The sequence below is a fragment of the Festucalex cinctus genome, chromosome 1 (assembly GCF_051991245.1).
Source record: "Festucalex cinctus isolate MCC-2025b chromosome 1, RoL_Fcin_1.0, whole genome shotgun sequence".
NCBI classification, from domain to species: Eukaryota; Metazoa; Chordata; class Actinopteri; order Syngnathiformes; family Syngnathidae; genus Festucalex; species Festucalex cinctus.
This window is the reverse complement of record NC_135411.1, coordinates 42,521,637-42,548,184: the sequence shown is the minus strand read 5'-3', so window position 1 is coordinate 42,548,184 and position 26,548 is coordinate 42,521,637. Positions and strand designations below refer to the sequence as shown.

General features: G+C 43.8%; 1 protein-coding gene across 6 annotated transcripts in view; it reads left to right on the top strand.

Moving 5' to 3' along the window:
- Window positions 1-26,548, top strand: part of LOC144030031 (sickle tail protein homolog) — a 62,783-nt gene that overhangs the window by 29,276 nt on the left and 6,959 nt on the right. For 2 of the 6 annotated variants that reach the window (XM_077535929.1, XM_077535936.1), the window contains 18 exons: window positions 3,324-3,612; window positions 3,753-4,017; window positions 4,193-4,498; window positions 4,621-4,725; window positions 5,690-5,715; window positions 6,124-6,260; window positions 6,458-6,633; window positions 8,640-8,776; window positions 9,064-9,211; window positions 9,293-9,605; window positions 10,601-10,762; window positions 11,284-11,548; window positions 12,841-12,918; window positions 13,087-13,249; window positions 13,321-13,405; window positions 20,817-20,975; window positions 21,143-21,211; window positions 24,236-26,065. In XM_077535929.1, the coding sequence (XP_077392055.1) occupies window positions 3,324-3,612; window positions 3,753-4,017; window positions 4,193-4,498; window positions 4,621-4,725; window positions 5,690-5,715; window positions 6,124-6,260; window positions 6,458-6,633; window positions 8,640-8,776; window positions 9,064-9,211; window positions 9,293-9,605; window positions 10,601-10,762; window positions 11,284-11,548; window positions 12,841-12,918; window positions 13,087-13,249; window positions 13,321-13,405; window positions 20,817-20,975; window positions 21,143-21,211; window positions 24,236-26,065 (4,713 nt within the window). The remainder of the gene's footprint in view (window positions 1-3,323; window positions 3,613-3,752; window positions 4,018-4,192; window positions 4,499-4,620; window positions 4,726-5,689; window positions 5,716-6,123; window positions 6,261-6,457; window positions 6,634-8,639; window positions 8,777-9,063; window positions 9,212-9,292; window positions 9,606-10,600; window positions 10,763-11,283; window positions 11,549-12,840; window positions 12,919-13,086; window positions 13,250-13,320; window positions 13,406-20,816; window positions 20,976-21,142; window positions 21,212-24,235; window positions 26,066-26,548) is intronic. The other 4 variants (XM_077535945.1, XM_077535961.1, XM_077535954.1 and 1 more) reach the window with 2 other exon arrangements.

The window sequence follows — 26,548 nt, the reverse complement described above, 5'->3', positions numbered from 1 at the left end:
TTAAAATTGTTTGACTTGATTTCCCAGAACACCTTCCTTGCTATATCTAAGGCTTTAAAATAGCTGCCCAAACGTTTTGGACATTTTGTTTGGAGCACGCTAGCGAAATACAATGTTTCCTTCTCACGAGAATGAGTTTATCTGAATTGCATTGAATTCAATTCCACTTCCTGATATTCAAATTCAATTCAACATCATGTGAAATAGAGTCAACCACTATTTGTTTAATGTTTAGTTGGATAGGAAACATCAAGTGGGAGTAGTATTTAACAGGTTGAAGCCTCTTTTTTTGACGTATTCACTATTTGCTAAACTACTGCTTATTGTTAAGTGAGTTCAGTTCACTGCCACCACATAACACTTGTATCTCAAGTTTTGCAAAAAAAAATAAAAAATTGGCCGAATGACAGCCCATATCTTAAAAAATTCAGGTCATTCATATCTCCAGGCACCACTGTATGCACATTTACTGTAAATAACTCTATATAGCCTACTCTCAAGTGTCCTTGGGTCACCCTTGTGGGCCCTGTATAAATCCTTCTACTTATTATCGCCAAACAGTTTCTTAAATATCACTAAAGAAAGTAAGACCAAATTATTTTGACTTTGGCAGTGACACAAAATGTAATCTCAAAATTATGCAACTAATTTTACAGATGTTTTTCCAGCTTTATAGCCCTTGTCTTTTCCATTCATGTTGAAATGAATAGGAATGAGCAAGTGTCAAAGAAATGTACTCAATTATTATGTGCTGTTGGGTTAAATTTGTACAGTGACGTTTGAACGCCTGTTAACAAGATTAATAGAGCAAAGGGAGATGAATCGCATTAGATATGGCCAAGCTAACATAATGAAATCATTCCCAGTATTTGAGGAGGATTTTGAGTAGCAACTTGTCTGTACCAAATTTGAAGCATTTGGTTTGGAAAGGAGATTATATATAGCCCCATGTTAGTTTAGTTTATTCATTTTTTTCCTTTCGGACACATTACAGCTTACATCAATCACATCACATCATTTGCAACATTGACATCCGAAAGAAGGGCTGACGGGTAGAAGCCGAAGCTTATTCGAGACCCGTCCCCATCGACCCATTACTATAACGCATCAATCATATACATTATTTAGAATAGTCAAGAGTTAATTTTTATCGTTATCCATCCCATACTATCCCAGACAATGCTCGCTCAGTTCATCTTGAATGTCCGTGTGACATGTTGGTGATGGTGTCAGGCCGCTTCTTTCCTCTTGTTCTATTTTTCGTCATCTTGAAGTCTTGCTTCATTCTACTCTCGATGCCAGTTTATTGTATCGTCGTCACAGTCCAGCATGACCCTTATCATATTTTGAGTTTGCCTTCTTGCCTCACATTTTTGATACCTTCACCTTCGCTGACTGAGTTTCAATGTACCGAACTGATCCTGTTATGAAACAATGGATTTTTTAAATATTTTTTTTTTATGGGGGGTGACATCAAGATACTAACAAAATAAAGGAACAGGAAACAATAAATAAAAAGGTGTCATTTTAATAATCATGTGTAATATTGGCAAGATTCACTACAGAATCAAATTATTAATTCTGTTTTTGACAATAAAAATATATCACATTTACTAAATTTTTTATTATTACCAGAAACATTTTATACCATGAGAGGAAAGCAGTGCACCATTAACACTGTGTATAGTGGAGATGGGGTGCTTCTGACCTTGACTCAAGATGTGAATTAGTGGGGGGAAAACCTCCTCAATTCCACAGACACGTCGTCCTTTGAGGAAGCAGAGTCTGGGGTTTCTGAGATGGGCTCTCCTATCACTCGGTGGCAGGGCCACGGGGGTGGATGAAATCCACCTGCAGTTCCTAAAGGCTCTGGATGTTGTTGGGCTGTCGTGGTTGACACGCCTCTATAACATCGCGTGGACATCGAGGACAGTGCCTTTGGATTGGCAGACCGGGGTGGTGATCCCCCCTTTTTAAGAAGGGTGTGTTCCAACTACAGAGGAATCACACTCCTCAGCCTCCCTGGTAAGGTCTATTCAGGGGTGGTCCCTCAGGAGATCGAATCTCGGATTCAGGAGGAGCAATGTGGTTTTTGTCCCGGCCATGGAACAGTGCCAGCTCTTCACCCTTGCCAGGGTCCTCGGTGTGTGGGAGTTCACCCAACCAGTCCACATGTGCTTGGTGGACTTGGAGAAGGCGTTCAACCGTGTCCCTCAGTGGGCCCAGTGGGGGGTGCTTCGGGAGTACCGGGTACCGAGCCCCCTGTACTACTGCTGTTTGGTCCCTGTACTACCGCTGTCAGAGTTTGGTCCGCACTGCCGGCAGTAAGTCTGATTGGTTCCCAGTGAGGGTTGGACTCGCAAAGGTTGCCCTTTGTCACCGATTCTGTTCATAATTTTTATGGACAGAATTTCTAGAGGGGGTCGGGTTTGGTGGCCTCAGCATTGCATCTCTGCTTTTTGCAGATGATGCAGGTGCTGTTGGCTTCATCAAGCCGTGATCTCGCTGGAGCAATTCACAGCGTGTGGGATGAAGATCAGCACCTCCAAATCCGAGACCATGGTCCTCAGTCGGAAAAGGGTGGAGTGCTCTCTCCAGGCCAGGGATGAGATCCTGCCCCAAGTGGAGGAGTTCAAGTATCTTAGGGTCTTGTTCACGAGTGAGTGCAGGAGGGAGCGGCAGATCGACAGGCAGATTGGTGCGTCTGTAGTGATGCAGACTCTGTATCGTCTGTTGTGGTCAAGAAGGAGCTGAGCCTAAAAGCGAAGCTCTCGACCGGTAGGTCGATCTATGTTCCTACCCTCACCTTTGGTCACGACCTCTGGGTCATGACGGAAAGAACAAGATCCCGGATACAAGTGGCCGAAATGAGTTTCCTCCGCAGGGTGTCCGGGCTCTACCTTAGAGAAAGGGTGAGAAGCTCGGTCATCCGGGAGGGACTCAGATTCGAGCCGCTGCTCCTCCGCGTTGAGAGGAGCCAGCTGAGGTGGCTCGGGCATCTGGTTCGGATGCCTCCTGGACACCTCCCTGGAGAGGTGTTCCTGGCATGTCCCACCGGCGTGAGACCCCGGGGACAACCCAGGACACGCTGGAGAGACTATGTCTCTTGGCTGGCCTGGGAATGCCATGGGATCCCGCCGGAGGAGCTGGTTGAAGTGGCTGGGGAGAGGGAAGTCTGGGATTCCCTCCTAAAGCTCCTGCCCCTGTGACCCGACCCCGGATGATCAGCAGTAAATGGATGGATGGATGGATGGATGGATGGATGGATGGATGGATGGATGGATGGATGGATATTTTATACCAATACCATTCTGTTTTGACAGATCTCCAAAGAAGTCCTCTACGGTAGCCACAGTCCAGTCCACAGACTGTCGTCATCCAGTCGTAGCACGCTTCAGAGCTTGCAGGGCTCCATGTCCCCACCCATGGTGCGTTCCATGCCCTCCTCCCCATCCAGGATGGCCTACGGGGGAAGGAGCACACAAGGCTTAGTGGGAATGATGGATGCAGGCAGCACTACGTTGCCCCGAGACCGGCTGTCTGGCGCAGGACGATCCAGCAGTTTATGCACCAGCAGCAGTGCCATACTAGAGAGGAGAGATGTCAAGCCTGGTAAAATAAATATATCAATAAATAAATTCACATGCACATAAAACAGGTGGTTGGGGGGAGCTATAACGTTGCCAATTGCATTGGTAGTTTTGCTTGTCTACTGATGTTTTGAACATTTACAAGTCTATCGTGTTCCTTAGATGAAGATGTTGGCAGCTGCAAGAGCATGGTGGTCCATGGGGATGGAAGCCAACGTTACCCAGACTCCTACTGCTCCTCCCTCCTGGATGGAGGGAGGAGTAGCTTTGCCTCCTCCCAGTGTAGTGGCTCTTTGTCCCATACTGCAGAAATGGTTGACACTGGGGTCACAGGGATTCCTGGGGGCTTACAGCAGTATCGTGCTTCCATTAAGCCTCTGATGGGCTACGGGGACATCATGGAGCACCACACGCAATCCCTCCACAGGTATGCAGACTTACGCAAATTTGTTCAAATCGTCCTCGTCATAAACTGTGGTAGAGATAAAAAAATAAAAAATAAAATAAAATAAAATTTAAAATTGAAGTAAAATGTACTGCTTGACCAAGATAGACCATGAAGATGTGAACTAACCTCTCCGCTTTTTTTTTTTTCCTTCCAGACAAAAAAGTAGGAAGTATGGTGACAGCCAACTTCCTCAATTAGCAACCCCGCCTCCCTCCCCACACAGATTAAATGAAGTCCGAATGAATGAGGGGCAGATCATCGGAGGCGTGGGTCTGGTCTCACCCGAGCGGATGTCCCCCATGCGTCGTTCCCTACGGCGGGAAAGTAATGGATCTGCTGTGGAGATGATGAACAGAAGCAGAGGGAGCGGTTCATCCACTTCGTCCGTGTTTGTGGACAGCCCACTGGGACAATCAGAAATGCTGATTCACGGTCATATGAATGCCTTTGATGCTCAGAGGTGAGCACAGATGAACAGATATTATGGAATTTCAAGATTACATTGAATTAATTTATATGTTATATTTAAATAGTTTACTTCCCTAGGAAATAAGATGTATTTATATAAATATTGTTTTTCAGTGAGAGAATGAAAGCAATGGAGGAGCAAATAGCCAGTCTAGCAGGGCTGGTTCACCATGCGTTGTCTGTGGGGGGAGATATTCCAAGAGACACAAGTCTTTTCAGGTCTGCAATTTATATATTTGAAACATCTCACAGAACATATTTTAGCATCTAGATTGGTAGTTTTTCATTTGACAAATGTTACTTTGCACTTAATTTTGTTACGTGGTACAAGTGACAAGTGAATTGCTGAAACATTGGGTCACTTGAGTCAACAACAATAATAGGATAATCAGACACATTTTCCTGTGTTGATTAAACAGTCAGAGATGGGAAAAAATACAAAATTACAATGTAATTTCTCCAGGAAAAAAACAAAACAAAAACAAACAAAAAATTTTTTTGCCTTTGTTGAGCATTTGAAAATAATTCCTGGACCATTGAACGCACCTGAGTGTAAGCCACAACCACTTAAGGTGCCTTTCCTTACTTGGTTTCTCTGTGCCTCGCCTTTTTTTTTTTTTTTTTTTTCGTTGTTGTTTTTGTTTTTGGATTGATGTTTTAATTGTTTAGCACCTTGAGTTGCATTTTAATGTATGAAAGGAGCTATACAAATAAAGTTGAATTGATTGATTGATACATTTGGGGGGTGTACATATATAGGCCACACTGGAAAATAAGCATCAGGTGTCCACATTGTAAATGTGATATTTACAAAGAAAGAGTTTTTTTGTTTGTTTGTTTGAGTTTTTGCCTTTAACACGCACGTGTAAATCGGCCATTGAAAGCAGTTTCCCAACAGCGATAACTATTTTCCAAAGCACAGCACCATTTGACAATGTTCTCGCCTCAGACACACTTGGTAAACGTCAGATAGTGCACTTGGTGAAAATAATGGCGGCATGAAGCTCGTTAGCTCATAAAAATACACAAATTAGCCATGCTATTGTTTAAGAGGTGTGTGACAAAAAGTAGCATATTATAATCTGGAAAATATGGTAATTTATTAAAAATCAAGATTATTAGGGAAATATTCCTGGAAGATAAAATACTATATTCACTAACTACAGTATATGTTTGTTTGCAGTGGAAGTGCTGGGAAAAGTGGCCTTGGTGAGTTTTCGATAATTTAATCTACATACTTCAAGGTCTTACTGTAATGTCGTTTACATTACAGTAAGACCTTGAAATTCGACCACCATCCGTTTTGTGATGCTGGTCTCACTTCCATTTGGGTGACTTTCAAAGCAAAGCATTGTCCCATTGACCATGATTTTCAGTCCAAACCATCTTTTCCAATGCCATCATTACAAAATGCATTCTTCTTCTTTTCTTGTATTGTTGTTGCCTTCTAAATGTTGCATTTCACGGAAAGTGACAAAAAAAGTTTGAAGTTGAACTCCACATTGTATAAAATCTGTCGTAAAAGTACTGCTTTTTTTGGTTGTATGTTAGAAGCAAATAGCTATATTTGTGACGTTTTAGTACCCTATTTTAAATATTGTATGTGATTTCCAACAGTTCCGTCCGAGCCACAGGTGACCAGTGCAGTAGATGACGTGATCGACTCTGCTAGTGAGCTGCAGCAGCGCTTGGTCCAAGTTAAGAGCAACGTGTCTGAACTACGACTGCAATTAAATCAACTCAGACACTTGCAGGTAACTGTCCATCCTGGGTTGTGTATTAGGCCTACCAACTATTTGTTAAATAAACAAGGCATTAATCACTCATCGTAATACTTATTGTTTGCGAAATAATCATTGTATCCAGAACATTTTAAATTAGAGAACCTTTCACAGTAAATCGTAAACCTGTCCACATGCCTCCCAATGAAACTATTGCTGTTATGTCACAGATATCACACCAGCAAACCATGAGGTCCATGTTGCACATGGCTAGCCAGGAGCTGGTGTTGTTGATGTGTGATCGCCTAGTTCAGTCTGAGGAGAGGACATATGGACGAAGAGCTGAGATAGAAGAGGAGAGGATTCAATACCTGGCTACAGAAGAGAAAATACTCAAACAGCTCAGGTGATTGTTCTTTTTCCTTTTTTGTATGTCTAGCATGTTTGCATTTTTTAAGTCTGTGAGTATTCAGGCAAGGCAACTTTATTTCTATAGCACATTTCATACACAAGGAAACGCAATGTGCTTCACACAAGCAATGAAGCAACACCTGCAAGCATCAACAAACACAGTTAATAAAATTCAGAAGCAAAGCAGAGAACAAATGTAGCTTTAAAAAAAATTCCTAAAAGAACATACATTGACAATGCAAAAACACATGAACAGAAAACTTTAAAATAAATAAATAAATAAATAAATAAATAAATATTTGTTTTTAAAAGAGCAGCTTAAATAACTACAAGAAAATAATTATTTAAAAATGTTAGAAGACGTTATTCAAAGGTATAGGAATAAAGCAAAGCATTTACACTTGGTCTGACTTCTGTTAACAGCTTATTTCATTCGCGTGCAGCATAACAGCCAATTGCAGCTTTTCACCATGTTTACTTTGAACCCTGGGCTCCGCTAATTGACCCAAGTCTGCACATCTCAGAGACCTACTACCTTTGTATTCAATCAGCATTTCTTCATTTCTTTCTTTTGAGAATGGTTTGGTAAGTTAAAAAAAATTGCTGAAGCTCTATAATATAAATATGTGCTTAAGCCTCCATTGATACAGAAGAATTTAGACCAGCAAATGATGTATTATATTGGATATTCACCACACATTATCTATAAAACATCTAATGAAAAGAGATGCCGTTTCTATTCCTGTCCATTTTGTATTTGCCTGCAAATCACACATCTTACACAGAACAAAATGTATTCCATCTTAATCCAGTTCAACGTCAACATATTTTATATTACTTGAGTAACAAAGTAAACATTGTAATTTTAAATCAAATCCATTATACTGGGACTTTTTTTTTCTTTTTTCCCCTTTTTCATTATTTCTGAAGTGGTTATTTTTGCCTTTTATAAAGTCCTACACCCACACAGACTTGATGCTCAATGCTATGAGACGACAGCTCAAGTTCATCTTGGGTGGCAAACAGGACACAATGGCCTAACAACCGGGAGAAAGAGAATGTGAAGTAACATACTGCTCATAGTAGAGTCACGGCAATGCAAAGTGATTTGTTCTGATATGACAACAGTTCCCAAACTAAAAACATAATTCAGTGAAGATGATATAGTTCATAACCCGTTGGATGGCATTTATCAAAAATTATTATTATTATTTCATAATGTGGCAGTGATCCCGCAAACCATCTATTTTATTTTGCATGCATCTATGGCATCAACATATTTAGAAAATGTCTAAATATAACTCTTCAAATATGACCTAATATTGTGCCAGTGTGACTGCTTAAAATACATGGATTTGTTTGTTTCTTCATTTGTTTGTCTTTCCAATGAAAAATATCAACAAGATAAAGGCAGAAAAGTCCACACATACAAACTTAAAGATGGCGGCACCCCAACTCCTAAATCCGCCCGCTCTTCCTGGGCTTCTCCTCAGCCTTCAACAACCTCGTCTCACAGAACCCGGTGCAAAAACTGAACATGCTTGGGATGACTTCCTCACGGGGCATATGTCATATCGTGAAGACACAGTGTTAGCGGGAGGCATCATCAGCAACGATGGGTCTGAGTACAAAGAGGATGTGGAACATGTGGTGGACTGGTGCATGGATAACAACCTTTGCATCTGAAAGACCACCAAGGAGATGATGGTGGAGTACTTTGGGTCACATCTTTCCAAGGACATTAACTGGAGCCAAAACACTTCCTGACTGCTGAAGAAGGCTCACAATGTCTCTACTTCTTGCCTACTAGTGTCAAATATCCACACTTGTGCCTTCATTCTTGCCTGTAGCATAAGAAACTTTGACAAACAAATCAGTTCACTTCAATTTAATGCTTATTAGCCAGCCAAATAATCCCATACACATGCAATTACTTCAGGGCGTCCACTTGAACATAGCGTGTGTCACTGTATGTTTCTGACTGTTCTTTCTCCCCATCAGTGAACTGGAGGATTATGTGAACCATTTACAAAGAAACACTGTATCCCTGCCTGGCCAGTTGCCAATCACTCTGAGAGATGTGGAAGAGGGAGCAGTGAACCTGCGGAGAGTTGGGGAAACTCTGGCCATCCTTAAAGGTCAGCGATTGTACATCCATCCTTTCATTTCCTATACCGCTTGTCGTGGTCAGTGGTCAGGGTCAAAGGGAAATGGAGCCTAACCTAGATGTCTTACGGCTAAACGCAGACGATACCTTGGACCACTTGGCAGTCAATCACAGGGACTTATAGGTGTCCCAATGTTTAGCATGCAATCCACAGTCAGTGCTTCATGAAATCAAATGGGAATAGATTCCTAAGTGCAGTGTGAAAGGGCCGTGACACTGCAGCTTGCAATGATGGATTATCATCTGGTTTTCCCCCAGGGGAGTTTCCAGAACTGCAGGTAAAGATGCGTTCCGTGCTTAGGCTGGAGATGGATGCAGTTCGTTTTCTGAAGGAGGAGCCTCATAAAATGGATTACATGTTAAAAAGAGTCAAAGCCCTCACTGAAGCTCTCAGCTCTCTCCGCAGGTACTGTTTCACATTGATTTCCACACATTCAAAGTTAGCGTAAGCTACAAATGACAGCTGCTATACTTCTGTGATTAACAGATGTGTATCAGAATCAACGTCCCCATCCAAAGGCGCCCAAGTGGAATCTCTAAAAGTCTCTGAAGCAGACCAAGAGCCCCTCATGACCCATAGTCCCCAGACCTCACCACAACCGCAGCCTCGATCCTCAGTCACAGGCCCTCAAGCCATTCCATCCTCCTCTCTAACTCAGCCTGAGCTCAACTACGCAGCCGTGGCTTCCCCAGTCACGGCACGCCGAGTTAAGACGACTCCAGCCACTGTGATCCAGGCGCACCAGCACAGCCCACCACTGAACCCCACCCATGGAAGAGACCTACCAACTGTAGCCAAGGTACTATCGACAAGAAACCGGAAATGTCTCTCAACTAAAGTACCGTTTTTTCCGCACTATAAGGGGCACCTAAGAGCCTTCAATTTTTTTCAAAAGCTGACCATGCGCCTTATAATTCAGTGCGCCTTATATATGGATCGATATTGAGCCGCAACAGATCTCGCTGTCAAGACGCTATCAGTGACCCTGCACGATCGGTGACGCGCATGCGCAGAAGATCCCGCCATCTTGGATCGCTAGCTAATACTAATACTTTACCTCAGAGAAAATTAAAAAACAGCTGTTTATTCACTTTGGGAGTGAATGGAGTTGTCAGAAAGCTGGATTGTAATCTATTAATAAAGTTTAACTGACCTGACTGTTTTGTTGACATTCCCTTTAGCGCAGCACCATCGAATGGATGCATAACGTAACCCCAGCCTCTACTGTAGCGCCTTATATATGGAAAAAGTTTTAAAATATGTCATTTATTGAAGATGCGCCTTATAATGTGGAAAATATGGTAACTCAGATTTGAGGTGTGAACACTGGATAAGTCAAAACTTCATTGTGACTCAATGTGATCAAACCCACTGCTAGTTATTATTGATGACCGTAGCATTGCACAATAGATACAACAAAACAGTTTGAATTAACAGACAAAGACCCACAGTTGCTTGCTTGTATATGAGCAGTTGACGTGCATCTCATAATTACTGCCAAAGTCTGGTAGGTAATGATGGGAAAATGAGCGCTCCAGGTGGAGGAGTGGAACCGTCACTTGCCTTTGGTGCCGGTTGGCGTGGGTTTACTTCTCCACCTGGGAGACCATGTGTGGCTTACATGATGTAAGCTTGTGTAAGTGAGTGATTTAAAAAAAAAAAAAAAGAAGAAAAAAAAAGAAAAAAGATGAAAATGAAACTTCATGCAACTGGGGCATTTGTGAACCGAGGTTCGACTGTATTCAGGAATTTGGGTGGAAAATACTCTTACAAATGTCATCATGTGTCGTGAAGGTGAGTCCTCGTAGCAGAGAGGGCAGCCCTGCCCTGCAGAAGCGAGCCGCTCCTCTCCAGTCCAATGAACTTCACAGATCAAGCGTGTCAGAAATAACGCGGGAGAGTCACACAACAGACAAAGTCAAAACCGCTTTGAAAACCACTACCAAACCGATTGAGGTGAGCATTACACCTGCTGAAAAAGATAACAGGTACACGTTTGACATTTTGCTACATTCGTTTGTTTGTTTGTTTAAATTGATATAATTATTACGGGAACATTTCTTTTCTTTTTCATAAGCAATAAAGCTCCTTATTTATATTTCAAGAAGATCATGGTGTGAAAAAAAAGTTGGATATTTTTTATGAGCTTTTTAAGAGCAATATGTTGGGCAAATTGTGTTTATGGTGTTGTATTGTGTTGTCAATCTGTAATTTTCATGTTGTACATTATGCAATTGAACACAATTTCAGCACTAATATTTTGTTGTTTACGTCGGCGTGTTATTGCAGATTTCAAAATAAAATGTACCAACATACTGGCCAAGCAGAATATTTTTTGGGGAAAAATATAATCTTCTTCCAAGTCCATTCTGCATTAAAAACACTTCATCAACTGCTATTATTCATAATGTCTTAATAATTTGCATTATAAAATAATAACCAATGACGACTATTAACTTAATGTGACTGTTTGACAGAAGACTGAACGAGAATCTCCGGAAGGAAGTTCGAGTCAAGAAACGAGCCGTGTGAGCCAACCAAGCACCCATCAAACAAACCAGCCCTTAAATGCCACCAAAAATTTAGACCAGGTCCTGAAGGAAGCCCAGGCCAGTCTTATGAGCTCCATTCCTGATCTGGATCTGTCAGATACAAAAGTGGCTCACTCAAAATTGGCTTGTGGAGAGAGAAAACCGTGCAGTCCTAAGGCAGAGATGGAGAAACCTCTGGACACACTGACAGGTTGACTTGGATTTTATGTGGAAGTCTATCACCTAGTCTATCATCTAGCACAAATTCTTATAATAATTAATACGGAAGGTTATGTGTGAATTTGTCATTAATTAGGTTAACGGTACTTTTCTACAGTTTTTCTGCCCCACAGCTAATAATGTGCATGTGAACAGTGCGTCTAAAAAGTGCACATTGCACACCCTCTTATAACTGCAGATCTGACTGTGTTCGAAAATCAAACATGTTAAATGGGAGTCAGCACACACCTGCAACCATTTAAAGTGCCTGTGATTAACCCCAAATTAAGTTCAGATGATCTAGGAGGCTTTTCCTGACATCTTTTTAAAAAGTTGGGGCATGACTTTATTTTGCCACGGGTTTCTGATATTTCAGATGTGTTTTTTGGAAATGTAGCTGGGCTTGGATGTTTTTGTTTGAAATAAGATAACGCTTCCTTCCATCTTGCCTACCTAATAGTCCATAGATAGGAGGTTGATGGCAGATTGTTATCATAACCACCAGTACTTGCCAGAAATTCCTTCAATTCCATAAATGCTGCTGTTGGCCTCTTGGCAGACTTCCTGATCAGTTTTCATCTTGATTTACATCAAATTTAAAGAGAAGTCCTATTCTGGGCGATGTCACTGCTGTGCCATATTTCCCCCACATAATGAGGATGCTCTTCACTATCTTCCATGGCATCTTTAGCGACTTGTTAATTCTATTGTACCCTTTTCCTGACTGATACATTTGAACAATGATATCGTGCTAATAGAAGTTCTCAGCAGACAACAGCTTGTGCCATAGGATGTGACAACAAAATGTCAGGGAAAGATGACGACAACAACTAAACTTCATTTGAGATGACATGTATTCAGAAGCACTTTAGCTAGTGTGTGCCTACTCCCATTTGACATGAGTTTAAATGTGATGTGTTGATTCTGAACACAGCCTCATCCTGTTATTATACTGTGTGCACACTTGTGGTACCAAATTATTGCAGTTGTTTATTCTTATTTTGTACTTTTATCTTGCTCTCATTTTCTATGTACAAAACCTGGGGTGTGCAGACTTTTTATAGCCACTGTTTGTGCAATATACTACAGTATATGATTGTAAGTGTGCACATATACAAAGATAAAGCTTGGTGCATAAAGACATAGTGCATGAATAAAGCACATATTGGTTCATGTAACAAAATCTCTTAAACATTTGAAAGGGTTGATGCCTTTTTGCAGATTTCAGATGACGTTACACTGTATAGCAGCTACAGTATAACATCTTGTGTTTCTTAATTGCAGCTTCAGTGTCTGGAACTCAGGATCAAAAACCAGCACGGCAAAATGATGAAGTGGATTCCTCCAAGCTGAAGCCCACAGGTAATAAATCTGCTGTTAGTATTTTTCATATGTTTTTTTGTCTTTGGATCAGCAGTATCTTGGCTCTCTGAAACACAAATGTCACCTATAAATCAATGTAAAAGCTCACACTATTATAATACTGTATCTAATATCTCATCCATGAAATGTGTTCTTGATTGAGTTTAGCTTCACTAGCAACAGTGGAACCGCCACCATCAGCTTCTCCATCAGCCTCTCCGGGTTCCAAACGGAGCTTACGTCCACAGATGGAAAAACCAAGACGCTCCAGTGTGGAAAAGAAACAGAGTCCTGATAGGAGTGGCCAGTCTCCTTCAGCTCCCCCAAGAAGGTGTTTGTGAATGACCTGTTTACAAGCTCTCAACTATCACCGCCATTGTGAAATTGTGGAAATATTCTCAGGTTGCATGCAGCCACTGCCGGCCTAACCAAAGGAGGGACTGGAGAGGTCATCTATACTAGCAGGAAGGAATCTGACGGAGAACAGGTGTGTTGGCACAACGGTTGTAACTGTGAGTGTACTTTTATTTTGAATGGAATTGAATTTTCCAAAACAATACTGGTTGTTTGGAAACAACTTACTCCATTCCTGCTGAGGGCAGAGGTCCATTTCACAAAGCAGGTTTATTGAGAACCCCGAGTCTGTTAACCCTGAAATGCAGGAAACTCTGCGTTTTCTGATTTAGAAAGCGAGGTAACTGTCTGATCCCAGAGAAAAGAGGTAACTCTCGCCTGTTTCATAAAAAGAGGTAACTTAAGTTCACGTCAGTTTAAAATTATATATTTGGCTAAAATCAATCTACATCATTCCCAACAATGTCAGTTACTGTAGTAGTAACAGAGTCTATGAACCTAACCTGGTCCGTACCAGGTTTATCACAGTGAACCTCAAGTTTCTCTCTGTCTACGCCTCCTTTCAGCCACATTCGACATTTGATTCCCTCATTCCTTCAGTCAGATGGTGAGTTTTGGCGTAACATAGTTCTGCTCTCTGTTATTTAAACCCTTCGGATCCAAATAATTGCAGTGGACATGACATATTTGCGTGTCTAAACCAACAAAAACACATAATTTGGATGATGTCAACACTTCTGGTTCATGATTGGATCATCGCTAACCAATCATAATCGCAAGTTGATTTGCATGATGTTCATGTTAAAAATGTTATATAGTTATATAGCCATACTATCCTGGCGTCCACTATAACAAATAAAAAACATAAGATAACCCCAATTTTTTTCCCATGTTGTTCTTATGTGGAAAAAAGAGTCAAAAACAGTTAAAAAAATAAAATAAAATAAAAAGTCAATAGGCCCATAGTAAAAGTCAACTTTTTTTCACGAATATATATGTGAGAATTCATCTTGTAAGAGCTCAGAGCAAGGTTACAAATTTGCTCCCAGCTGTCAGAATTTGTGGGTGTGTGTCACGCCGCCACCAGGCGTGGCGGCTCATGCTTTTATTTTTGTGTCTCTGTTTCCTGTTTTACGTTGAAATCCCAACTCTCCTCTCACCCCAGGTCACTTGCCCTTCCTGCCGCTCCATAATTACCGGTCCCCGCCCTTGATTATCACCACCTGCCACCAATCACCTACTGCAATAAAAGCCACCTGCATTCTCCCCTCAGTGCCGAAGTGTCACCGTCAGTGCATGGAAGCGTCCCACAGTCCTTATGTCCTTGTTCATGTTGCCTAGCGTTGTTGCCTTGTTTTTGTGCCTTTTCCTCCCTTTTGGAGCGCCTTTAGTTACCCCTTTTGCCTTGTGCCCTTTTTCCTCCCTAGCGGAGCGCTTTCTGTTGTCCCCAGTACCTTTTGCCTGTTTTTTCCTCCCTAGTGGAGCGCTTTTTGTTCTCCACTTTTTCCCCTCCCTGTTCTCCTCTCAGTTTGAGAGGAGACCTCTGTTGGCCGGAAATAAACCTGCTGCCTTGGTGGCCTACCTTACGCCTGCGTCTGAGTCCTACTTGACCTCGCCTTGTCAGTACACTTCGGCCAGCATGGACCCAGCAGGCACGGTCGAGGCCGCACTGCAGAGCCAGGAGACCCGGCTCAACAACCAGGACCGGATCCAACAGACCATGCTGTCCCGGATGGAGGAATTGACCAGCCAGGTCCACGAGCTGGTAAGCCTTTCACGGCGTCGAGCGCCAGCTCCCACTGGACAGATTCCTCACCCTGAGTTCTCTGTATCGACCACGCCATTCACCGGGGTAGGATTGAGACTGGCCTCCCCAGAACGATACTCCGGTGAACCCGGACGCTGTCAGACTTTCCTCACGGAATGCGACATTCATTATGAACAGTTACCACAGGCATTTCCCACAGCCCGATCCCGAGTGGCCTTCATGGTGTCTCACCTGACGGGTCGGGCCAAAACCTGGGCAACCGCGGAATGGGCCAGGGGTTCCTCGGTCTGCCAAAGCGTACAGGACTTTCAAATCGCTTTGCGCCAAGTGTTTGATCCAGAAAACAATGACCGAGAGAAGGCATGAGCACTGAGCCGACTTCAGCAAGGCAAAGAATCTGTCAGCGACTATGCAGTTCGCTTTCGAACGTTGGCAACAAACAGTGGCTGGAACGACATCGCACTTCACGACCATTTTTTGAAAGGACTCTCACCTGTCATTCAAGAGCTTCTGGTTCCCGTAGATCTCCCCGCGGACTTGGACGCCTTGATTTCCCTCGCCATCCGGACCGATCATCGTCGTCAGGAGCTGGCCAAGATCGGCGGACCGCGAAGGAGGGAGGAACCCACCCCCTGGACGCGGCCACCGGAGGCCAGAAGGCTGCGACCCATCTTTCCTTCCCGACCGGAACCAGGAGAGGTGGACCTCGCCAGCGACGAACCCATGCAACTGGGAAGGGCTCGGCTTTCGCCGGAGGAGAGACAGCGCCGACGCCGAGAGGGCCGTTGCTATTATTGTGGTGGTCTTGGACACTTGGTGGAAGCCTGCACCACGAAGGGCAACCCTCCGGTGAGTTCTCCGTCACCCCGACCAGCCAAGAACCACAGACTCACGCAAATTCAGATAACTCACCACAATGTCACCACAGTTCTGTCAGCCCTTATCGACTCCGGATCCGACGAAAGTCTCATGGACTGGGAGCTCGTAAGGCAAATACGATGCTCCACCGAACCCCTTTCCGCGACCATCCTGGCTAAAGCGCTGAATGGCAAGGAGCTCTTCAAAATCACCCATATTACTGAACCTCTGGAAGTCCGAATCGGACCTCACTTCGAGACTCTCCGTTTCCACGTTGTCCACGCTGCTTCCCCCACTTTGGTGCTGGGACACCCTTGGCTGTGTATACATAGCCCCAGAATCGACTGGAACACTGGAGTTGTTCTGGAGTGGGGAAAGGACTGCAGCTCTCACGGGTCGGAACAACCCGCACTCCGAAACTCTACAGCCCAGGTTCACCAGGTGACTCTCGTCCCACCGGCTCAAGAAGAGTACCCGAACTTGCACACTGTTCCCTCCTGCTACCACCATCTGCGGGAGGTCTTCAGCAAGACCAAAGCCATGACTCTCCCTCCACACCGCCCATATGACTGCCCGATCGATCTGATTCCCGGTTCAACCATTCCCAAGGGGAGACTGTACTCAGTCTCAGGACCCGAACGCCAGGCCATGAACAACTACATTGATGACTCCTTGAAAGCCGGCCTCATCCGACCGTCTTCCTCGCCTGCAGGAGCAGGCTTTTTCTTTGTGAGTAAAAAGGATGGATCCCTACGCCCCTGCATTGATTACAGTCCTTTGAACGACATCACTGTCAAGAACCGGTACCCATTGCCCTTGATGTCCTCTGTGTTCGATCAGCTGCAACAAGCCAAGATCTTCACGAAGCTCGATCTGCGGAACGCCTATCACCTCATTCGGATCCGTGAGGGAGACGAATGCAAGACAGGCTTCAACACTCCTCGGGGACATTATGAATACCTGGTCATGCCATTTGGCCTCACGAATGCTCCCGCCGTCTTCCAGGCCATGATAAACGAAGTACTCAAAGATTTCATCGACCACTTCGTGTACGTCTACCTGGATGATATCCTGATCTACTCTCCTGACCAAGCAAACCATCGAAACCACGTGAACCGAGTCTTGCAACGCCTGCTGGATCACCGGCTTTACGTGAAAGCAGAAAAGAGCCTGTTCCACGTCAACACCATCTCCTTCTTGGGATTCGTCGTGTCGCCCGGAAAAGTGGAGATGGAAGCGGACAAGGTCAGCGCCGTGAGAGATTGGCCCACGCCGGACTCACGAAAGAAGGTGCAACAATTCCTCGGATTCGCCAACTTCTACCGGCGATTTATCAGAAACTTCAGCACCATTGCCGCCCCTCTGCACGCCTTGACCTCCCCACAGGTTCGATTTAGGTGGAACACGGAAGCAGAAAGAGCATTCAAGGACTTAAAGGCTCGCTTCACCAATGCGCCAATCCTCAGAGTCCCTGACCCCAAACGCCAGTTCGTGGTGGAGGTGGACGCCTCGAGTATTGGAATTGGGGCAGTACTGTCTCAGCGTTGTCAGGAGGACGGCAAGACACATCCCTGCGCCTTCCTCTCACGAAAATTATCTAAAGCAGAACGCAACTACTCAGTCGGTGATCGGGAGCTCCTAGCTGTAAAGGTGGCTCTCGAAGAGTGGAGACACTGGTTGGAAGGCGCCGAACTCCCCTTCGTGATCTGGACCGACCACCGAAATCTGGAATACCTACGCCAGGCCAAAAGACTCAACCCTCGACAGGCCAGATGGTCTTTGTTTTTTAACCGCTTCGTTTTCTCTCTGACCTACAGACCCGGCAGTAAGAACGTCAAGGCTGACGCTTTGTCAAGAATTCACGAGTCCGAACCACTGGAAGCCGAGCCTGAGACCATTCTGCCCCGGGACTGCATAGTCGGGGCCATGAGGTGGCAAATTGAGGACGACGTCAAAGAGGCACTACGGAACGTCACTCCCCCCACGTCATGCCCACCACGCCGACTCTTTGTGCCTGAGGAACTGAGGGCCCAGGTAATACACTGGGCCCATACTTCACGATTATTTTGCCATCCTGGAGTCCGCAGGACCATGTATGCTGTCGCCCGGAGATTCTGGTGGCCGGCAATGGAGACCACAATCAAGGACTACGTAGCTGCCTGTCCTACCTGTGCCCGCAACAAGACGTCAAACCAGTCCCGGATGGGTCTACTCCAGCCACTACCAATCCCATCCAGACCATGGGCGGAAATTTCAGTGGATTTTGTGACCGGACTACCACCATCCCATGGTAAAACCACAATCCTCACAGTCGTCGACAGATTCTCTAAGATGGTTCGTTTCATCCCATTAACCAAGCTCCCATCCGCCAAGACCACAGCCGACATCATGATCCACCACATATTCAGGTTTTATGGTTTCCCCTTACACATCGTTTCCGACCGTGGACCACAGTTCGTCTCCCGTTTTTGGACTCAATTTTGTAAAGCCCTAGGTGCCAAAGCTAACCTGACTTCTGGGTACCATCCTGAGGCCAATGGGCAGGCAGAACGGCTGAACCAGCAGCTCGAAACCGGTCTCCGATGCCTCGTCTCCCAGAACCCGACAACCTGGAGCAAGTATCTAGTATGGGTCGAGCTCGCGCACAACTCTTTGCCCACATCTGCCACAGGTCTCACCCCTTTTAAATGCGTCCACGGCTACGATCCGCCATTCTTCGCCGAACTGGAAGAGGAGGCAACGGTCCCCTCGGTCAAGGCCATGATCCGTCGGTGCCACAAGGTCTGGTCGGCGGCCCGGACGGCGCTTCAACGCCAGGGAGACCGGGTGAAGAGGGCCGCCGACCGGAAGAGGAGACCGGCACCAGAATACCGCCCAGGCCAGCGAGTTTGGCTATCAGCCAAACACCTCAGGCTCAAGGTACCATGTCCAAAGTTGGCCCCGCGCTTTGTGGGGCCTTTTCCAGTAACCAAGTCCATAGGACCTGCCGCCGTTCGACTCCGTCTGCCACGATCCCTCAGAGTTCATCCTACATTCCACGTCAGCCAAGTCAAGCCTGTTCATGAAAGCACACTGGTGCCCTCCGAACCCGACCCACCCCCCCCGGAGATGATTGAAGGCGGCCCCGTTTACAAGGTTAGAAAACTTTTGGATGTTCGTAATCGGGGCCGCGGAAGACAATACCTGGTGGACTGGGAGGGATACGGCCCGGAGGAAAGGCAATGGGTCCCCTCCCGGTTCATCGTGGATCCCTCGTTAATTGATGAATTTTATGAAGATCACCCTGACATTCCTGGGCCGTCAAGAGCCGGCCGTTGAGGGGGGGGTACTGTCACGCCGCCACCAGGCGTGGCGGCTCATGCTTTTATTTTTGTGTCTCTGTTTCCTGTTTTACGTTGAAATCCCAACTCTCCTCTCACCCCAGGTCACTTGCCCTTCCTGCCGCTCCATAATTACCGGTCCCCGCCCTTGATTATCACCACCTGCCACCAATCACCTACTGCAATAAAAGCCACCTGCATTCTCCCCTCAGTGCCGAAGTGTCACCGTCAGTGCATGGAAGCGTCCCACAGTCCTTATGTCCTTGTTCATGTTGCCTAGCGTTGTTGCCTTGTTTTTGTGCCTTTTCCTCCCTTTTGGAGCGCCTTTAGTTACCCCTTTTGCCTTGTGCCCTTTTTCCTCCCTAGCGGAGCGCTTTCTGTTGTCCCCAGTACCTTTTGCCTGTTTTTTCCTCCCTAGTGGAGCGCTTTTTGTTCTCCACTTTTTCCCCTCCCTGTTCTCCTCTCAGTTTGAGAGGAGACCTCTGTTGGCCGGAAATAAACCTGCTGCCTTGGTGGCCTACCTTACGCCTGCGTCTGAGTCCTACTTGACCTCGCCTTGTCAGTGTGTTTGCTTTTGTTTTTGTGTTTGCTTTTGTTTGTGTGTATATGATTAGAGCAATATCCCGAGTGAATAGGTGGTTAACAGGGAGCAGACTGTGGGTGCAGTTGTGGAGCAATATTTAGCGCTCTTAGCGGACACAGCGCGTTCTTAGTGAGTTTCTTACCTCAGGGTAGGTCAACTCACAGTTCAGGGTTTGTCTCAGTTTATGAACCTGCTTTGTGAAATGGACACCAGGGGTTTATTTCACAAAGGAGGTTCAACAAACTGTGAGATTAACCCTGAACAACGAGTTGACATACCCTCCGATACGGAACTCTGTGTTTTCAGCTGATTCCAGTGAGTTATATCAACGCTGAGTAGTCGCACCTGGACTTTAAAAGACCGCCTCAATGGAGTCCCGATTGGTCGAGTCACCATGGCAACGCGGAAGCCGAGCGTGGCGCCGCCCTCTGCTTCCACATTGCTCTTTTATTTTATTTTTTTCTCCCTTTCAACCGAAAATCTTAATGCAATCGTATGTCGAATTTGAACATGGCTTCATTTAAAAAAAAAAAAAAAAGGTGCAACACCACAGCGGCTCCCCATCGAGGAAGGCGGCGTGGGACAGCGCTCATTGCTGCTCGGGTCAATGCGTAAATTTAAATGTATAGTCCTTTGCAATCATAATGTTACAGGGGAAACCTGTTCAAAGATATCTCATTAATTCATTTCATCCTGCGAGGGAGAAGCGCACTTGATTTAATATGAAATATTAAACACTTGGATGAAATATAAAAACATTCAAACAAGCGCATTTGACTACATCTGGTAATGTTGCAAATGTAAGGACGGATTAAGTTGTGTATGTAGATGATGGATTGTGATGTGAAACTGTACCGCTCAATAAAGTAACTGTGCAGACATGACAGCATATATACGCAGTCTTTTCCCAACATCTTGTGTACTTTTAAAGGTCTTTAAACCTCACTGTGAATGTAATGTGTTAATCAAGTAGCATAATACTCACACAAAATAATTCACCTCTAATTTTTTCAAGGGTGTTAGTGAGAAAGAGCCATCTGTTATTCCCAAACCCCTGCGACAACCACCGGAGGTCAAACCCAAACCCAAACCTTCCGGCACCACTCCAGTTATTGCCCCAGAAAACATTGATGATGAGGAAGATGACCGTAATCGATTCCTGAAAGAACTGCAGGTATGTTTCTTTCACTGAGTTTGTCAATTGAACATTATAAGTTCATTTTGATATGTTAAATTGATTAAAACAAGCAGTTTAAAAGCGTGAATACATCAAGATGCCCGCAGACAGTTACACAAAACTGTGTGTGTCCTTGCAGTGTAACATCATCCCCTTTCTCACAGGTTTTTCAGAAATGCACTAAGAAGGAACTCTCAGTTTCTAAGAATGAGAGCCAAGAGATTGAGTCAAAGGTAAAAATAAATTCATAAAAATAATAGATGCGAGCAGCTATTAAGGGCCTTTGCAGCCAGACCAGTGTTAACTACTTGCACGTTGGCGAACCGGCACTTTTTTGGGCTGTTATATAGGCCTATGGCTTCAACTTGCCTTAGATCTGGATGTTTGATTCTCAAAATTGGCATGAGTCAGGTGTGAGGTGTTATTCATATTGCACATGGCTTGACTCCTGGGGCCTGACATCCCCATCCTGGTTGGCCGGCTTTGCTTCTTTTGGTTCCCGACTTTATGTCTTCTCGCCTGGCATCCACGCTCGTCCTCAATAATTGTTTCTGGCGCAAGGCACAGGCTTGCCAGTGGTTGCAAGTGTTGGCTGGACCACATATTAGGCCTGGTTAGCGTTTGGGACACCTTGATCTCTTAGTGGGGTGAGCTGGGGGTGTTGTGGTTTGGCCCTCTTTTCCCATCTCTTGAGTGCTTGTGTGGATGCCCTGGTGCAGTTGGTGGGGACTGGCAACTGTCCTGGGTCCCTGGACATGGGTCTTGACTGGATCCCTCATGGGCTGGGCTCTGGCCTGGCTCACCTTGCAGGTGGCAAAGCTGAGTCCGACTTCCTTAAACCCAATTCACACTGACTGCGGAACGGCCGTGGTGCATACGGAAAACGCAACACATCCTTTCCGCAGTCAGTGTGAATTGGGCTTTAGTGTGCCTACCCAGCAACTCTGTACACCAGGGCGCAGTATTTAAAACATGATCCACCAAGGTTAAACCTGATTGATCAGGTTAAACCCAGATCTGATCCAAAATTGAGTAAAACAAATTTAAATCACATTTAATCTCTAAAATTAAAATCAAGTTTTGGAAATCCAATCTTAACTTTAATCCAGATTTGAGCCTGTGTTGGTATATCAAAATTTCAGTCCCAAATGTGGATCAGTGTGATCCTAAAAAAATAGCATTAAATTAATCCCACGTCAGGGTAGAATTAGACTGTGATCCCATGTAGTAGTTTCACATATATTCATCAATAAAGTATCTCATTCATTTCCTAGAATTAATGGTGTAAAGAGATATTCTTAATAAATGAAACCTCATTATGATCTTTTATTGAACCAATTGAAAAATTCCACAAATGTAAAAAAAAAAAAAAAAAAAAAAAAAAAAACATAACAAAATTTAAAGGGGAAGTCAACCCAAAAATGTACTTAATATGTTGTATGTGCCTCCACTAAGGTTGTCACGATACTAAATTTTCAATCTTGATCTTGATACCCAGGAAAATTCTTAATATCATTTTCGATACCGTGTAGATAAAACAAAGAAAATGCTTAAAAAATGCATATAAAAATATTTTTATTAACATAACCGCAAATAATCAATTAAATAAATTGCTAATAATCAAAAAATGATAAAATAAAATCAATTTTTCACATGCAAATAAATTCTAATTAACAAAAATGAAATAATATGTAATACAAAAATTGCCAAAATGACAACATTTTTGGTTGTCTGTGGTAAAAGCACAGAGTAAACATCAATAAAATAAATAAATAAATAAATAATGAGGTGGTTAACTATACAAGTAATCAGAAATATATTTTGAGGTTGTAAATATACAAAACAACAAAAACAACAAAAAACAGTAGAAATGAAAATGAAATGCTGCATTTGTACTCAGCTACACCTTTTTTGAAAGGCTAAAATTGAAAATTAAGAATCTATTAAGGCATACAAGGGTGTAGAAAGTGCACTTTATTCTATGATGACTGTCTAAGTTTGTTGTATCACTGGTCTGAATTTTCTTTGCTATTGGAAGATTTTTTTTTTTTTACAATATAGAAAATCATGCCAAAGTTCTCTGTGAGTCTTGCCGTTATTGGGTTGCAAATGAGCACTGTTGTGCTCTGAGGCACTATTTGAAGCAGGTACACATTCACTTAGCATAAAGCTAACCGTGAGCCCGTGACTAATGGCTAATAACAAAACAACGTTCACTGAGCATAACCGCGGTAAGCCGGCTAATAACAAAAACACAAGGCATCTTGTTTTCTCTTGTCCACTGAGCATAAAGCTAACCATGAGCCCGCGGCTCATGGTTAATAACAAAACAACGTTCACTGAGCATAACCACGTTAGCCGGCTAATGGCTAATATCAAAAACACAAGGCATCTATCTTGCTTTCTCTTGTCCACTGAGCATAAAGCTAACCGTGAGCCCGCGGCTAATGGCTAATAACAAAACAACATTCACTGAGCATAACCACGTTAGCCGGCTAATGGCTAATATCAAAAACACAAGGCATCTATCTTGCTTTCTCTTGTCCACTGAGCATAAAGCTAACCGTGAGCCCGCGGCTAATGGCTAATAACAAAACAACGTTCACTGAGCATAACTGCGTTAGCCGGCTAATGGCTAATATCAAAAACACAAGGCATCTATCTTGCTTTCTCTTGTCCACTGAGCATATAGCTAACCGTGAGCCCGCGGCTAATGGCTAATAACAAAACAACGTTCACTGAGCATAACTGCGTTAGCCGGCTAATGGCTAATATCAAAAACACAAGGCATCTATCTTGCTTTCTCTTGTCCACTGAGCATAAAGCTAACCGTGAGCCCGCGGCTAATGGCTAATAACAAAACAACGTTCACTGAGCATAACTGCGTTAGCCGGCTAATGGCTAATATCAAAAACACAAGGCATCTTACTTTCTCTTGTCCACCAAGTGGGCTCCGCTGCGGGATATGCCATAAAATGTAGTCGTTTGTGTTGGGACCACTAAATGACACAGCTTGTTTTATGACGTCAACTCAACTTTGCTTTCTTTATGCAGTTTTATAAAAGCCTTACCAAGGTCATTGATTACACCTGAAGGAGAAAAGTTTAAAAATAAATAATAAATACTAATTTCTATGTAGACATAGCCTAATAAGTCACCTATTCATTCACTTGGCAATGAAAAAAATCCCAGCTATTTTCAAAATGAGTTGAATATACACAAACAAAAAGTGATTCAATCTCCATTTCCTTTTTTAGGTGACTCTAGAGACATCGGACAATGATAAACTGCATGTTGAAATAAGTCTATTAGAAGGACAACAAAAGATACCCCTAATATCTGAGGTGGCTGGCCAGAAACACATCCTTCCACTTAGCACCACGTCAGCACCTCATTTAGGTCATAGTAATGGTTGTCTTGATTACCCTTCAACGATTGTTGGACCAGAAGAAGTCAGTGACTCTAGACAAGGTCCTGTGTCTCCTGATCAGAAAGAAGACGAGAAGATGGTTAAACAAGGATCAATATCGAGCTTAAGTAGAGGGAATTCTCCTAATGTAGCCCCACAACATATTGATACCTGTGACAGAGTCCTCTTACAGAAAGAGAAAATTGAGGAAATTACAAGCCCAGATAAAGATAATATTTCAAGCTTTGCTCTAAGCTGTAATCAGGAATTTCGATATTCACCAACCACCAAAGAAAACAAGATGTTAACAACCATCATAACCTCTCTGCAACAAGACAATGTCCAATTAAATGGCACTCCAATACCTGGTCAGATGGACAAAAATGATGCCAAACAGGTACAAACTGAGAATTTTATGAAAACATCACACAAAGAAAACTTTTCAGAGTATTCAAAACAAGGATTACTAAATAGCAGTCAAGACACAAGAACACATTCAGCTTTGTGTGAAAACCAAGAGGTCAAGTTGCAGCTATCTGGGGACAAAGACCAATGCCCAGAAGATGAAGGTAGTTTGAGCCCTGATATTTTTGATGATGGGGGACCTCCCCCTCCACCACCTCCATCTGGTAAAATTGCCCAGCAAATCTCAAGGCTGAGAGTCAAGACACAGTTTAAAAATAAAAATCTGGACAAAATGAAGAGCTCTGACATAAAAATGTCAGCTGGGGAGGCAACAGAGCAACCAGTTTGTCAGGGTTATGAGAACCATGGTTTTGAGGACAGGGAATGTGGAATGTGCTCCAATGAGCATGTGGATTTAGAGTCAGACTTTAAGCGTCTCTCAACTATCTTTGAGTCTGAGGAGGACTTTGATCGGTTTGTTTCTCCAGAGGGTATTGAGGAAGAGGAGGAGGCAACACAGGAAGAAAGAGATGACGATCTTAAAAACATGTGTGAAGAAAATAAAGGCTTAGATCTCAACATTTCAGACAATGGTCAACATTCTCAGCATAATCTACCTCATACAGATGGCTCGCTTGATGAAAACCAAGACAGGACTAAACCGGAATTAATCAAAAAGGAAGAGACTAACCGCAAATTCAAATTCAAGTTCCCCAAAAACAAATTGTCAGCAATTAGCCAAGCTATACGATCAGGGACGACAAAAACAGGGAAGAAGACTCTTGAAGTGGAAGTCCTTAAAGAACAGGAAAAGTTGACATTGGACCAAAACCCAGTAAAAGTGACCAAAAAGCAGAATAAGGACTCAAGCAGGTTTAAGACCCAATGTACCAAACAAGACCTCTGTGAGGCCAACAAAGGCAATCTCACTGAGATATGTCCCTCATCTCACTTTGGGATGAAACAAATATCCAACGCCAAATCAAACAGCCCAGTAGAAGCCCAGTATTCAATTGGCAGTTTAGATGAGTCAATCAAGCTGTTGGAAGTCAGCAGTCTAAAAACGCATCCTCCGTCATCTTCCATTGAACCTTCACCTCCTCCCAAGTCCACTGACGGAGATAATCTTCCAAACAAGGTCAAGCAACAGAGAGAGGGAAGCCCGTCAAAGAGGCCAGCCCCTCAGATCCTCAAGAACTCAAATTCACCCCAGAGCAAAAGAATCAAAGCACAGCTTCCACCAAACTGTGTGAAACCTTCCACCAAGAAACAGGTCTGACATCTACCATACATAACTGCTTTGCTTCAGTGGTGATGGGCTCTTTACTCTGTTCCGTCATGTTGTTTGGGGTTTAGACAAGCACATTGATTTTTGTAACCCAAGCTATAATTACTTAAATCAGTATTGGAGAAAATGGTTGTCAACAGCATTCAGTATTCTTCATCTGATCAATAAGTAGGTCAAGTTTGGTGCCAGAGAGCTACATTGCATGAAAGGCTGTTGGTTTCAGTTGTCGGCCAGTCAATAGAAAAAGATCCCTTCCATAAAGTAAAAGCTTCAGTGCCTTGAGAACAGACCCGCACATTCTGTCGCTAGCTCCGGGTCAGATCCTGCAAGCCCACACAACACAAAATGTTGCGCAATTACAAAACTGTTTACCGGAAAATACGTCTGCCATGCTAGTTTTTTTTTTTTTTTCTCAGTCAAAACTCAGTTACCTATAATTGTCTGTTACAAGAATGAGGTGAGAGGTGC